The sequence below is a fragment of the Syngnathus typhle genome, linkage group LG10 (genome assembly GCF_033458585.1).
Source record: "Syngnathus typhle isolate RoL2023-S1 ecotype Sweden linkage group LG10, RoL_Styp_1.0, whole genome shotgun sequence".
In the NCBI taxonomy this organism is placed as follows: domain Eukaryota; kingdom Metazoa; phylum Chordata; class Actinopteri; order Syngnathiformes; family Syngnathidae; genus Syngnathus; species Syngnathus typhle.
In genome coordinates, this window is record NC_083747.1 from 12,132,138 (window position 1) to 12,146,736 (window position 14,599).

Below are 14,599 nucleotides of genomic sequence, written 5' to 3' on the forward strand. Positions count from 1 at the left end.
GCACAAAATGAGCCGTGCATGAACATCACCTTGTTCAAAGAAAAAAAAAAATCCGTGAACTCAAAACAAATTACAAACCTGCAGATCAGAGTGACTTCTGCTGTTGCCTTTGCGAAGCCAATTCAGATATGCGTCATCGCGAATTTAAATGTAAATCAGGTATGTTCGGACCTCCGCAGTGGAAGACTGCCGCACCCCTGAGACCGACTCACGGAACCCCTAGAGTTCGATCGAACCTAAGTTAAGAACCACTGGACTAGATAGACAGAAAACGTCTACATGTTCAAATGCCAGGTGTTTCTAATATACTCTGACCAAGGTGAATAATTCTAAAAGTTCTTCCAGCCCTCAAATTAGACTTTAGATATGGAATTATGAGCAGGTCCAAATTACAGTTGAAAAAAAAAACGGTCAGGAAAAGCCGACGAGAAGGACTGAGCTTTGAGGTGGTTCATTTTGAAAACAAATGTTCATAATAGGGTGTGCAAACTTGTGCAACCACATGATCTCAGTTTTGACTTTAACGCCCTAAAATATTGCAGGGAGAGGCAGACTTTCAGTCAGAAAGCAGTTTTTTTCCCCCTCCGTGGAGGTGGGCGGGGTAGCGCACGCGTGTGTTTACACCCGCTCGCTCTTGTAGTAGAAGCAAAGCCGCAAACGCCGCAAGAAGCCTCCACACGGGCGGCACATGAGTAGGCGGGGCCACGAGCGGCCGTCCAATCGGCGCCCAGCAAACCAATCACTCGCTGAGAGTCTCGACCAATGATGCGCGGCCCCCTCAGGTATCCTCCGCCAATGGGCCGCGCCGATGACGTGGGCACGTGGATCCCGGCACATGTTGACGCTCGTAAAGTGAGCGGGGGAAGAGCGCCAGCGAGGAAGAAAGCGCAAGCAAACGCACACGCAAGGCGGCACAAGCTAAAGGCAACGCACGGCCGGCTGGAGTTGACGTGCGGATGCGAGTGCGACCGAGTTGAGACCGGTCGCCCAAATGCTACTCGGCTCACCCTGCACGGCTCACTGACGGAAAGAAGTCGGAGGCGAAACCCAGCTACTATTGTTGTGTTTTGTATCGTGAAAGCACCGAGTGGAGGGTGAGTAACGTCATTTTCCTCTTTGTTTATGTGTGTGGCTCTCTGAAGTTGGCAAGCTAGCCATATCCTGTTTGTTCGCCTCTATCTATCTGTCTATTTATCTTAGCGACCATCTATCTATATCATCTATGTAAACAGTATTTGTGCGATGCGTGCTCATTGTTTTATTTACACTCTTTGAAGAAGGGTTCTATTTTCTTCTATTTTTGTTTGCCAAGCATACCGTAAAATGTACATCCAATATGATATCTGTTACCTTGAAGGCCTTTTTGAGTCTACATTTGTCTCATTGGTTGCCTACATCGGATGTGTGTCACCGACCGACCTTGTTACAAATTGTTCACTTCTCTTGTTAAAATGAACTCGTGATTAATGAACAATCTGTAAAAGTGCCGTTGCATTGCTACAAGTCCAACCCGGTGACTTTCAATGTGCCTCTTCTAAAGTGGGCGTGAAAAGTGTGACCTCCCCCAGGGCTCAGGGTCCAGCAGGGAGAGCGGAATAGATCGGGTGGGGGGCGGGGGTCTACACGACAGGATTTGCTCGGGGCGGTGGTGCAATTCTAAATGCACTGAAATCCTCCGAGGTGCTGCTTTGAGAAGCCCTCAAACGTTTGAGCCACAAATGGCGAAATGTTAATATGGCCTCCTGTTTATCGTAAATATTATTGAAGGAAGTGGCGGAAGGAAGACAGAGAGGGACGGCCAGCCCGAATGCGTACGCGAGAGAATGAGAGGCATGCAGAAATGCAAAGAGAGGACTTTGTGTGTGTGTGTGTAAGGGGGTGGGGTGGGAGAAGAGGAAGGGGGCGGGTGTCTCGTGTGAGGAAGGGGTGGTCGGGGGGATGAGGATGGCGCTTCAGCCCAGAGCCGGCAAGGGCGGCGCTACAAGCCGAGCACTGGAGGCTGTGAGAGAATCAGACGGCCTATTCCGATTCCGCCACTCTCGCCCCCTCCCCACCCCCCCTTCACATTTTTACTCTCTTCCGTCTCCAATCTCTTCAATGGGAGCCAGACATACGCTACCATTGTGCGCTGCCTGCCCCCCGTGCTGCCTTCAAGTAGGACACCACCATTTTGTGTGGCGCACGTGAGCTTTTGGATGTGACTGACTTGTGTCGGTCCCCCTTTGCCAGAGATGCAGTCCCAGGGCAGCACGTCGTCCCAACCCTCCTTGGACTCACTCAGCTCCAGCGACAGCCTCCTCTTCAGCGACTCTGACGACGCCGACGTCTTCCTGACCGACGCCTCTTCCTCGGCCCTCCTGGAGGCAGCGGTGGCGGCGGCGGGTCCGATGGCAAGGGGTCCGGCGGCGGCCAACGCCCGCGCCGGCCGGGCCGCTAACAGCCCCGCCTCGCAGTGGGCCTGTGACGGCTACGCCGACAAAGAGCAAGAGGAGGACGGCGCCTCGCCGGCCCAGAATCCTAAGTCGCAGGGCGACCTGCTGTTTGCTCAGAAGGTGAGCATCCGCGCTCCACCTCAGAGTGGCGGCCACTTATCCATCCCTTTGCTGCTTCCCTTTAGTGTGCTGAGCTTCAGGGTTTCGTCAGGCCCCTGCTGGAGCTGCTCAACGGCCTCAAGAAGGGCCGATTTGACCGTGGTAAGCGTCTTTGCTTGTGGCACGGGCCTTCCCAACCTTTCCTCGGCCCCTCGTCAGCAAAACGACATAGAAATAAAGATTTCTTGTATTGCATTGTATGCCTGTCACTATATGTCGCTGGCATTGGTGGATGACCAAAGTGACATGATTCAATAAATAATTGCGTCCGGTGCAAATAAGTGTGATGGGACAAGTGCGTGTGAGCCACCTGATGCTGGCGGCAGCACGCTATTGTCTTAACTCTGCTGATTACGCCCGTCTACAATCTTTTCCGGTCCGCAAATGGGAAGAGCGCGCACTATTGATCCGGTGTGGCTGACTCATCACCTCCGTGGGGGCGACCGGCCCGGCGGCTTCGCACTGCGAACGCTGACGAAGGCTTATGTTTGCGATTGACAGGTCTGAGTAGTTTTCAGCAGAGCGTCGCCATGGATCGCATCCAGCGGATTGTGGGGGTCTTGCAGAAACCAAACAGCGGGTAAGATAAGCCTCATACTGACACATCATGTTTGCTAGAGGATAAACAATATATGCACGTGAGTCTTGAAATCCGTGGATGTTCCTCACACCCGTGTGGTAGCCACTACCTAATGAAACATCCTTTCGGTGTGTTGTGGGTGACAAGACGGGCGTACAGATGTTCCCCTGGTTGAAGTTATGCACGGTTGTCTTCTTCCAGGGAGCGCTACCTCAACACGCTTCTCCAAGTGGAGATGATGCTGAAGCTGTGGTTTCCTCAGATCGCCGCCCTCCCGCCGTCATCTGCCGCTGCCGCCACTTCACCCGCCTGCCCCGCAGCGGACCCCACGCCCCCGCACAAGCACAGGGATCAGCTCCATATCCCGGTGAAGGTGAGCGCCGATCAAGTCTATGCCAACAACCGACCGTACAATCCAGCTGAACTTGACTTGAATACGAGACACAAAAGAAAGAATTTCACTTTGTTGATTGGAAACTACCTTTGCCTTCGCTAGCCGTTGACCTTCATGCAAACAAATGCTATTGACTTGCTAACAGTCAGCGTTGAAAGTCGCACTTTTAGAAGCATCACAAATGGTGGAGCAACACATGTAGACAGGGAATGCAGTGCACTCTTGTTGTTTGCTCGATGACTGCTGGGATAGGCTCCATCATTTGTATTTTCCTACATTTGTATTCCTACATCTAATTGTGTTTTGCATTTATTTTCTTATTATAATTTGACCCTCCTCAAGCATTACAGCTCCAACGCAGTAAAATTAGGACTGAAGTACGAATTGGTAATTTTCCAGCACATGTGACATTGCCGTTGACATTTGCAGAAACGCCGACTCAGCTGGACAGGAACCGACTCCCCTACGTCCTCTCCAGGCCTCCCCAAGTGCCCTCGCCTTAGTGCGCAAGAGAAGCATCTTCCAGACGACAGCGAGGAAGAAGAGACACAAACGGAAGCCACGGAAGGAGGCCCCTGCCCCCCACCACCACCACCCCCTCCTCCTCCTCCTCCTCCGTCGTTGTCATCGCCGCCGCCACACCAAAATTCTGCAAAGGGAAACGCCAGCGACTCTGACGGTTCGGGCAACCTGTCAGAGTACAAAACGGCTCGTGGTTCTGAGCCCAGCCTCACGTGGGTGCACGTTGCCCCCATCCTGTCCCCGAGGAAGACGGGCGCGGCAGCGGCGGCCACGCAGGACAGCGCCGTGTCCTCCACCACCACCCCCGAGCACAGCAAGAATCTCGAGAAAGCCGCACGCTGCCAAAGCCACGCAGCCGCTGCTGACAAGCAAGGAGGTGAAGACCATCAGGACCCGGGCGCGCCCTCTGAGACCTGAGTGAATAACGCAGCCAGAGCAAAATCAAACGCGTGTTGATAATCACAAATTGTGTCAAAATGTGCAAAGAAATCATGGAGGGGAGTAGCAAGTCAAGTGAAATCTCAAACAAGATGACTGAGTGGAGCACTTCCTGTCAGGAGAGGAAGTGGCAGACACCTTTTACAGGTTGTACATAGCCACAGCAAGAAAAAAAGCAAATGGCGTTTGTACTTGACTGGACCAGTGATGCATTCAAGGATTTTGGAGACTATGGGGAGAAAGGAAACGATGTCATCAACTCACGAATGTAATCGGAGATCACCGTTAATTTATCTGACACTGCATTTATTTATTATTCTTGGTATTTATTTTTCAGGCAATTGAGGAAAACGCACAGCAAGGGCGTCAACCTTTTTTTTTTACTACATTGTTGCCACGTGTGTTTTTCTTTTTGAACCGTCGGACTACTGTGCCTTTTACCAAATAGGATGTGTTTGGTTTTTTTCTTGTTTTTCAGAAGAAACAATTGGTGCTGGGAGTGCATTTCTATTATGTTTTGATTGTTTGCTTTTAAAACAACAAAAAAAGATAACACATCTTGACAGTAGTCGCCTGAAACCTTCGTACTTGTAACATAACATAACAGCGTCCTGCACACTCATTAGCCTAATAGCGTAAATGCCCAAGTCATTTTTCAACGTTTTCCAGGAAACAAGAGTTCAATTTAACCTTTGCCAGCACCACGAAACACTGGTCATTTTTACTGGGACTTTTGCAGTAAGTTCAAAATATTACACAGGTATTTATGCTAGTCAGCTAATGATTGGTAGCTGACTAGCAAAAACATTTTGAACATTACTGTAAATTTGGTTCAAATTTTGCAGACGACCATAACTGACAATCTACAAATGCTGACTTTGCCAATTGCGCTTCGCTAACGATCTGTTCCAATTCATAAACATGCCTCCATCTTGTCAGCAGAGGCTAATCTGCTAGCCTTTTGTTTTTTCCCCTGATTCCGCCCCAATTGAGGGATCGAAGGAGGCGCACTGAAGGCTGATGCAACTGCAAAACTTGAAATGATAGAAAAATGTAAACAAACTTGTTTCAACTTGCCAGCGGCAAGCAAGCTAGCTAGCGAGCAAGCGCCGCTTCCTTCCTCCTCCTGTGCTGCTAACTCGCATCGGAACTCCCGAGTCCAAACATGGAGGAGTAGCGGCGGCCTCGGCGGCGCAAACCAGCAACTCATGCTAAAGTACTGGAAATATTTCCACTCAACTTTCTCAAATTATTTCCATCGAGCCAGCAAGGCGGCCGACAAACGCCTTCCAGTTCATTTCCGTTGGATATTATTTAGAACTGATTTTGGTTCATGTTATTTTGGGATTTATTTTGTTCATTTTGATGTTTACAATTATTCATATTCCCTATTCAATGTTTTCTTTTTTTTTAAATTTTTTATTTCTTTATTCTGTCATTTAAATTTATTTTGTTGAATTCCCTATTGCGTTGGAGTTTTTTTCCCTTTTTTTTAAACTTTGTTTTAAGTTGCATTTTATTTTGTTTTAGATTACCGTACTTTAGTTTTTTCTTAGTTTTGGGGTTTATTTTATTATGAGTTTGTTTTGTCTGTATTTTGTCAAATGTATTTATAATTCATTTCAGTTCTGTTTTTTTCAATTTTGTTGATTTAATTTGAGTTCTACTTGATTTTGCTTTTTTATTCCATTTGTTTTTATTGAAATGTAAACTTGTTTAATTTTTCGAGTTGTTGATTTTTGTTTAATTATACTAATTTAGCATTTTAATGAATTGAACTGTATTTGAAATCTATTTCTTTCAATTTGTTTTATTTATTGAGTTACTTTGAATGGCTCCTTAGGTGGTAGCGTGGCGAGGTGTATCGCAGGCCTTATTACGAGAGTCTGACTTAAAAGCTTCCCTGTGTCCATCACACACTGTTTGGGGGAGCGTTTTGTATTTTGTGTGTGTATGGGGGGGTCCACACTTCCACTTTTTTTCTACGGCCAAGGCGTGACCGAATGATTGCGCTTAATTTTTCATGTACCTTTTCTACGTCATCTATGACTGCTTAGGAAACATTTGGGAATCTTGTAGCCTTCCTTCCTTACTTCCTTACCTCCTTCCTTCCTTCACTACTGCCAGCTTTACTACTTTGCTTCGCCCCTCCCCCACAGCACTGGGCTACCCTCTCCCCTTTTGTCCTTCATCTCCCTCATATCTGTTAGTTTTCCAGTCTTTGGTTCACCTTCAGTCGAAACTTACTCCAGCTACATATTTTTTCTGCGGCCACACACAAAAAAGCAAAGTTTTGGAATAAAATGGCATTTTTCACAGCGAAACTCGTGTGATGTTTTTCAAAGGGGCTCACGGCAAACAGATGCGGCGCATTGGGGGTGCACGTTAAGAGGATGGACATTTTCATATGGGTTTGTGCGTGCGTGACTACAACCTCACAAATCTGGTTGGCGGGGGGGGGGGGGCATTGAGCTTCCAACCAGCTGGCAAAACAGAACACCACAATTGCTCGTATATGTGGCTTTGACGCTTGTGAGTAATGTTGAGGTAATATTTTGAATGAATGGGTCTGCAGGCGGGGCACTTGAAGCACGAGCTAGACATCAATCAAAAGCCCTGCAGCAACAACAAAACAATCAAATTCAATCATAGCAAATTGAAATGTGCAGAAATACAATTGAATTGAATGTAAACAAATAACTGAAGAACAAATCAACTTAAAACAGAAACGAATCAAAACTAAATCAGACTAAAAAAATGACACAAAACAAAAAGCAGTTACAAATATAAGTGAATCTTGTCATTCTTGGCAGAGGATCAAGAAAGTAGTATGTTTATGTGTATTGTCTACATGTGTTGCTCCACTCTTTGTGTTCATTTTTTGCTGACACTGATGTGGGTCACGAGCCCATCTCTCGCATTGTTTACAATCTGCTTATTTGAAGAAAAAAAAAAGAAGATCCAAATGTTGGCTCACTTGGCGTTTTTTTGTGCAATACTTTGCCAGAAATCGATGTGTAAGGGGACTGGCACATTTACCAAGGGTGTGGTTTAATGCCCCCACCACCCACCCCTCCCCCACTCTCTGAATGAAATCAGCCATGGCTCTCTCACGCATCCACAAAAAGTCCTACAAAATGCACTAGTATTTCCCTCCCACACACACATAGAGTGGAGTGAGACCGTGATTGTTGGTTGATGTACGAATGGGCCACTTTTGTGACACAGGCACCAGTGCCCAACCCCCCACGCCCCCCACATGCCCCCCCTTGTATCCATGCAGTTTTTAGAAGAGAAGCCCCAGCCCTCCCTGCCTGCCTCCCTCCCTCTTCTCCGTCTGGAGGCTGAGGCCCGCTTTCACTTGACTTTTGTTAAACACCGAGCCTGTCGTCTTGAGATACAAGTTTTTCCAGATACAAGCCGTCGTTTGAACAATTTTGCTGGCTGTTGGGCAGAATCCTCGTACCTCCCAAAAATAACATTTAAGATCAATTCAAGTCCAAATATGTCCTTGCAATAGTATGCGTGGTGCTCAATGGATCACTGATAGGCACACATTCACGTGCTCGAGGCCACAACGCGTGTAGATGCTGCCGAGGTCTTTGTGAGAACGTATACAGACAGCAGAGGTCCTCGAAGAGAGGATGATTAAGTGCCTCCTGTCAAAAAACCCGCCGCAAAGTGGGTCATTGTGATGAAACATTGCAAAACACACAATGAGCCAGACCAAACCATGCAGCACTCGGGGTTGCCTATATTTTCTTGTAAATGACCAGCTGCCTTATATAACAAGACACTTTACATGTTGGTGTCATTGCAATGAGGCCTATAATAGGCCTCTTAAGTGGAGACGGAACAGTTGGAATCAGAATGTACGCGTTTTGTCTAGATTATAGGAGCGCCCGAGTGTGTATTGGGGGGAGGACCATGTGTGTGTCCATGCGCGCTTGTGTGTGTGTCAGAAAGTGCGCTATTTTATGTGCACAACCGTCATTACATAATGGGACGGTTGGCAAAGAGGTCAGGGTGGGTGTGAGGGGAGTGTTTGGGGTACACATGGGGAGGTCCATTACAAAGGCAGAGTGTGACGTCCGCATATCTCATCTCATTGAGTGTTGAAGGTCTTATCGTTTCGAGAATGACTAAACAGGATTGGACCCAGATCTGAACCTTGTGGGACACCTGTAACAAGGTCTTGGAAAGTACATTTGATTAGATTTTGTATTTTACTACACATTTTAGGTTTCTCACACAGCTGGTTAGTTTCGCTCTTTCTCTTGAATGACATGGATGACTTGTGCGATTATTTGGGAGTTTTGCAAAGGGAGGGAGGGACGGATGGGTGTGTGTGTGTGTGTGTGTGTGTGTGTGTGCGTGCGTGTGTGTGCGTGTGTGTGCGTGTGTGTGCGTGTGTGTGTGCGTGTGTGTGCGTGTGTGTGCGTGTGTGTGCGTGTGTGTGTGTGTGTGCGTGTGTGTGCGTGTGTGTGCGTGTGTGTGCGCGTGTGTGTATGTTTACTGTCTGGCAGACGAAGCGAGGCCCCGGGCTCACGAGCGCTTTCGTGATCATACTACTCCATTGCCACTCAGTTGACCCACTTCCTGTAAAGATAGTCAAATTAGGGGCGAGGGTGGGGGTATGGGAGGATGGAGTGTGTGTGTGTGGGGGGGTCGCTGTCACTTGATCATCACATGTTCACGGCTGCGATCAATAGATAAACTATGTTTTACACCACCCTGGCGAATCAGACTCGATTAGTGAGCTGCTGCAGCAAAATGTCAACAAAAAACTGTTCCCCAATCATCTGCTTAAATTTCTTTCTGAAACACAATACTCAACTGTACAGTAAATATATCTCCTTAGATATTTTTAGATAGTTACAACTTTGCAAAATTATGTTAAAATGGTGATATTATATTTAAAAAACATTTGACTCATTTTCATGAACTCGCTCACGCTTATCGTGAATGCACGGTACTGTTTTCTGCCACTAGAGGGCGACCTAACGAAAACCTCCAAAAGTGACCACGAAAAGAAGAAGGTGAAGAAGAAGAGTCAGTATTTCCTTTTCCGGGTAGTAAGGCAACAACGTTGTGGGAACGGACGGAACCGCGCGACCAAACTCTAAATTGTCAAGAAAACATCTTCCTTCAACGGTGTGATAAACCTCTCTAAGCGGACCCTAGCTTAGTTGTTTTCACCACGCTGGTGTCCACATACCGGCTCACGGAAACGAGAAAGCGTTTGTAAGGTAACGAAGCGGCTTTTTGCGCCCTGTGTGCTAATGGCGCTAATGTTAGCATGTAGCCAGACACTTTTCGGGGTCGGGATTGACTTTGGCATTATTTTCACTCAGTCGCATTTAATACCTGTCATTTCAACATGTTAATCATATGGTTGATGTTCGCCGAGTGTCCAAACTGAATCAATTGCTCGTGGAACGGTTAAAGTACGACTTAGCACTCGTTTTTCTTAAACCAGCAAAGTGTTTCGTCGTGTGTCTCAATCAACATTTGTAAAATTTTACGTGTATCTTGCAGACGAGAGAATGTCACTTCCTAAACGGGAGATGGAGGAATTGAGGCCATGGGTGGAGCGCACTGTGAAGAAGATGCTCGGCTTCTCAGAGCCCACCGTGGTCACCGTGGCTCTGCAGTGCGTGGGGAAAGGTCTGGACAAAAGAAAAACAACAGGTACATTTCGATTGTGGATTTATTTTATACAAGTGTGCAAGAAGGGGGGGGGGAAGGTCATCTGATGGAGTAGGTGGGAGGAGGTTGAAATATTTTGGGGAAATGACAAGATGTCAACTCCAGGTGACGTGATCCCATTGTTATGCATAACAAATGAACTGTCTGCATGCTGAGCACATATTTGACTTGATGTGTAGGTAAGGAGAACTAAAATCAAACCTATTCTCTGCAATTTTTCAAATTAAAGACAGCATTCAGTACTACATCCTTGCAAACTACATTACGCAATATAATTGTAAATCCATGTCGGTTGTATTAATTGTGAAAGGTTCAGTAAGTGGATTCATCTTCTATTCCTCTTAGACCAACTGCACCCTTTCCTGAATGAATCAGCCGGGAGTTTCGTCGAGCGTCTTTTCGAAGTGTTGGAGGAGAGCCGTGGTTCCCGAAGCAGCAAAGGAAACGGAGAAAAGACCCGCAAGCGAGAGCTGAAGGTAAACAAAGACGACTTGAGTGCAAATGTCCCAGACTTTGACCTCCAACTGTGCTTCTCAGGACGCATTCAGTGATGAGACAGACACGGGTGGAGTGAAAAGTGCCGCGACGCCCGCCGCCGATGGCGCGGCACCCAAGCGCAAGCGGGTGCCTCGTTTTCAGGAAGTGGAGGAGCCCGAGGTCATTCCGGGACCGCCATCGGAGAGTCCGGGCATGCTCAGCAAACTGCAGGTGAGAACTCACCGCAGATGCGACCCATGATAGACGAGATCGTGGAGACACTCAGTGTGGATCCTTTTCTGATTGCTCTTGTGCATGATCAAACAGATCAAACAGATGATGGAGGAAGCCACCAAGCAAATTGAACAGCGAAGGAAACAACTGAACATTACATCTCCTGCTCAGGTAATTGGAGCCACATATTGAGCAACAAAAATTGTTGATTAATTGGACCCACGTTGTTTGCAGGAGATCGGGACTCGCCAATAGCCAAAATTATCAACATTGTCATGGATTTGGCGACTTGTTAAGGAGCGATGGTGTGGTTTTCTGCAGAGAATAAAGAATATATGCCTGTGATTATTGTGATATACGCGTAAAGCGTCACTATATGTTTTCAAAGGAATATTGTCGATCGGCGTTTACTGTCGCCCCCCCCCTGCGTATAGGGATCCATCATAGCAGGTGAAAAATGACTCCTTTGCCTCCTTTCTACCCAGCAGACACAAATGGAATCTCCCATGTCGCGCCTTCTGGGCCACGCCAGCGTAGGCGGCTCCATCATGCCCTCGCAGGCCGCCAGCTTCATGAACGACGCCATCGAGAAAGCTCGCAGGGTGGCCGAGGAGCAGGCGCGCCTGCAGTCGCAGATGCCGGTGAAACCCAACATCCTGGGCATGTTGGGCAACTCCATCCCTCACAACTTTGTGGCTCTGGCCAACCTTCATGCCATGGGAATCGCCCCACCGTGAGTGACGCGAGGCGCTAAAATGTGGCTCCATGTCCGGTGGTTGAAAGGCTTTTTTTTTCTGTGCTCTCTGCCAGGAAAGTGGAAGTGAAGGAAGTGAATAAACCAACACCGCTCATTCTGGACGACAAGGGCAGGACGGTGGATGCTACCGGCAAAGAGATCGAGCTGACTCATCGCATGCCAACACTCAAAGGTACCTTCATTCACGACACTTGTGACTCGCAGTGCAAGCTAGTTTGGGTGTTACTAAATCTGCACTCCGTCCTCTCCCATGTCCAGCCAACATTCGGGCGGTGAAAAGAGAACAGTTCCGTCAGCAACTCAAAGAGAAGCCTGGAGAGGAGCTGGAGTCCACGTCCTACTTTGACAATCGCGTAACTCTGATTGCATCCCAGCGGACGCGCAAAACCTTCAAGTTTCACGAGCAGGGTCGGTTTGAGAAGATCGCTCAAAGAATTCGAACAAAGGTAGGCGTCTGCTCCACGCGTGGTGTCGCAAAACCCTCCGGCGGTCGCTTTTCAAAATAGCGCTTTTTTGTTGGTCGGCAGGCCCAGCTGGAGAGGTTACAGAACGAGATTTCCCAGGCTGCCAAGAAGACGGGAATCCACGCCTCCACCAAGCTGGCTCTGATCGCTCCCAGGAAGGACATTGGCGACAGCGAAGTACCCAACATCGAGTGGTGGGACTCCTTTATCTTGCCCACCAACATCGAAATGTAAGCTATGAGCACATGCAAAGGATGGAAGAATTCTACATCTTTTGAGTGCGGTGGACATATTGTTGCTATCAAACTTTTTTTAAGAGTGAATATACAATTAATTCACACGAAGGTATCAAATGAAATATGCCCTTTTAAGTCAAGTCACATTTCAACTGAAACAGGAATGACCCTTTTTGTTATTTGTTTGTTAAAAGTCTCCTGTAGAAATGTAAATCATCTTAAGAACGTCCGCCATTGTTGTAAATGTTGGTGTTTTTTGTGAGAAGGACAAAAGATGTGTTTTGGATTGGACAGAGTAGCTGTATTTACTGTAAGAATGCCACAAAATAGGTTCCTAAACATTTGGGTGAAACTTTTAAGATCTCTATTTTCTTTTTTTGTACCCCATGAAGAAAGCCAGAAACCAAACTTGATGAGGTGGTGCTTTTTGGAGTGACCAATTTAGTGGAGCATCCAGCCCAAATTAGTCCTCCTGGTAAGTGTAAGTGTGAAACTCCTCTATCTTATTATTTACTGCATCAGCGACCACCTCATCGTCAAGGACTAAACCGGTTACAGTGTTTGTGTGTGCGTGTGCTTTTTGTGCCACCACCAGTTGACAAGGACAAACCGGTCACGCTGGGCGTTTACTTGACCAAGAAAGAACAGAAGAAGCTGAGACGACAGACTCGACGGGAAGGCCAAAAAGAAGTACAAGAAAAGGTCCGTCTTGGACTGATGCCCCCACCGGAGCCCAAAGGTAGCTGCCACGTGGGTGCGAAAGACGAGGAGCGCTGGGCGTGTCTAACGTATGTCCTGGCCTTTGGCAGTTCGCATCTCCAACCTGATGAGAGTGTTGGGGACCGAGGCGGTTCAGGACCCCACCAAAGTGGAAGCCCACGTCAGAGCGCAGATGGCTAAGAGACAAAAGTAGGTCGTCCGTCGCACCGCTCTCGGGGTCGGCTTGACGTGGTCTTGCTCTTTGTGTAGAGCCCACGAAGAGGCCAACGCGGCGCGCAAGCTCACGGCTGAGCAGCGCAAAGAAAAGAAGGTGAAGAAGTTGAAGGAGGATCTCAGCGGAGGGGTTCACATTTCCGTGTACAGGTTAGTGGGCAGCGGGTGCGTATGCCTCCATCAGATGTTTGCAGACTCTCAAAAGGGGATCTGCTCTTCCCGCACAGGATCCGTAACCTGCAAAATCCAGCCAAGAAGTTCAAAGTGGAAGCCAATGCCAACCAGCTCTACCTGACCGGCACTGTCGTCCTGCATAAAGACGTCAACTTGGTTGTGGTGGAAGGAGGTGAGCGCATCAAATCGTCAGGTGTCGTCGCGTGTCCCTAGTGATGTGGCTTGAGTTCCCATCCTGATCTCGGGTGTCTCGTTGCAGGCCCCAAATCTCAGAAGAAATTCAAGAAACTCATGATGCACAGAGTCAAGTGGCAGGAGCATAACTCCAAACGAGACGGTGAGAGACATTCTGGCGTCTTTTTGTTTGTGTTTTTGAGATCTTGAGCTCACGCATCCAACTCGCACACAGATCCGGACGGCGACGACGACACTAGGAGGAACAACAAGTGCTGGTTGATTTGGGAGGTGAGTGTCTGAGCAAGCCCCCAAACGCAAATTCATTGGCCTGGTTGTGACGGGCCTCCCTCTGTCCAGGGCACGGCCAAAGACCGCTCCTACGGGGACATAAAGTTCAAGCAGTGCCCCACAGAAAACATGGCCAGGGAACACTTCAAGAAACACGGCACAGAACACTACTGGGATCTGGCTCTCAGTAAGAGTGTGCTAGACAGCGCCGACGATTGAAGACCTGAACGGGACGAACACGAGTGCTTCAGTCCCACGGTTTAAAAGAGACTCGTAGGCCGGCTTCACCTGGCGTCGGACTGACTGACCGATTGACACGAACTTGAAACAGTAAAAGGGGTTATTTCTGCTGGACATGCCGAGTGGTGGATCAGGCTGTGCAAGAAGACGATCAATCAAGCCTTTTGTGAAACGCCTGGCAGATAACGTATGTATGGTGAGCGAGTGAGCGAGCGTGAGTGGGGCTTATGTATGGCTGTTTTTTTTTTTTTTAGGTTATTCTGTAAGATTACACTGATATAAAAGATTTAGCCACACATTTCTGTTATGATAGGCCACTGCAGTGTATCGAGTCAAGGTGTCAATAAAAGTTGATCCCTTCAGTGAATGATGAATTTTTTTATTG

At 47.9% G+C, this 14,599-nt stretch overlaps 2 protein-coding genes across 6 annotated transcripts; both read left to right on the forward strand.

Moving 5' to 3' along the window:
• Window positions 1-826: 826 nt before the first annotated feature.
• LOC133161297 (circadian-associated transcriptional repressor-like) lies at window positions 827-6,849 on the forward strand. Its single transcript, XM_061289684.1, has 6 exons — window positions 827-1,094; window positions 2,230-2,552; window positions 2,618-2,693; window positions 3,093-3,171; window positions 3,373-3,544; window positions 3,995-6,849. Exons 2-6 carry the CDS (start codon window positions 2,232-2,234, stop codon window positions 4,502-4,504), a joined length of 1,158 nt encoding a protein of 385 aa, XP_061145668.1. The 5' UTR covers window positions 827-1,094; window positions 2,230-2,231; the 3' UTR covers window positions 4,505-6,849.
• A 2,716-nt stretch (window positions 6,850-9,565) lies between these two features.
• Window positions 9,566-14,581, forward strand: prpf3 (PRP3 pre-mRNA processing factor 3 homolog (yeast)). 5 transcript variants are annotated; one of them, XM_061289523.1, is made up of 17 exons: window positions 9,566-9,679; window positions 10,064-10,216; window positions 10,580-10,710; window positions 10,772-10,942; window positions 11,039-11,116; window positions 11,431-11,678; window positions 11,756-11,874; window positions 11,961-12,148; window positions 12,230-12,396; window positions 12,795-12,883; window positions 12,998-13,141; window positions 13,212-13,311; window positions 13,372-13,485; window positions 13,563-13,681; window positions 13,769-13,846; window positions 13,919-13,974; window positions 14,044-14,581. In XM_061289523.1, the coding sequence occupies exons 2-17, from the start codon at window positions 10,072-10,074 to the stop codon at window positions 14,191-14,193; spliced, it is 2,097 nt and encodes a 698-aa protein (XP_061145507.1). In that variant the 5' UTR covers window positions 9,566-9,679; window positions 10,064-10,071; the 3' UTR covers window positions 14,194-14,581. The 5 variants fall into 5 exon arrangements, with proteins under 5 accessions (XP_061145507.1, XP_061145506.1, XP_061145510.1 ...); XM_061289522.1 differs by having other exon boundaries at window positions 9,574-9,774; XM_061289526.1 differs by having other exon boundaries at window positions 9,574-9,774; window positions 12,795-12,877.
• Window positions 14,582-14,599: the final 18 nt, after the last annotated feature.

Coding starts and splice junctions, on each gene's coding strand:
- LOC133161297 (XM_061289684.1), top strand. CDS start 2,232: ATGCAGTCCCAGGGCAGCACGTCGTCCCAACCCTCCTTGGACTCACTC. Junction 2,553..2,617: donor ACCTGCTGTTTGCTCAGAAG/GTGAGCATCCGC, acceptor GCTTCCCTTTAG/TGTGCTGAGCTTCAGGGTTT. Junction 2,694..3,092: donor GAAGGGCCGATTTGACCGTG/GTAAGCGTCTTT, acceptor TGCGATTGACAG/GTCTGAGTAGTTTTCAGCAG.
- prpf3 (XM_061289523.1), top strand. CDS start 10,072: ATGTCACTTCCTAAACGGGAGATGGAGGAATTGAGGCCATGGGTGGAG. Junction 10,711..10,771: donor CCCGCAAGCGAGAGCTGAAG/GTAAACAAAGAC, acceptor TGTGCTTCTCAG/GACGCATTCAGTGATGAGAC. Junction 12,149..12,229: donor CTCAAAGAATTCGAACAAAG/GTAGGCGTCTGC, acceptor GTTGGTCGGCAG/GCCCAGCTGGAGAGGTTACA.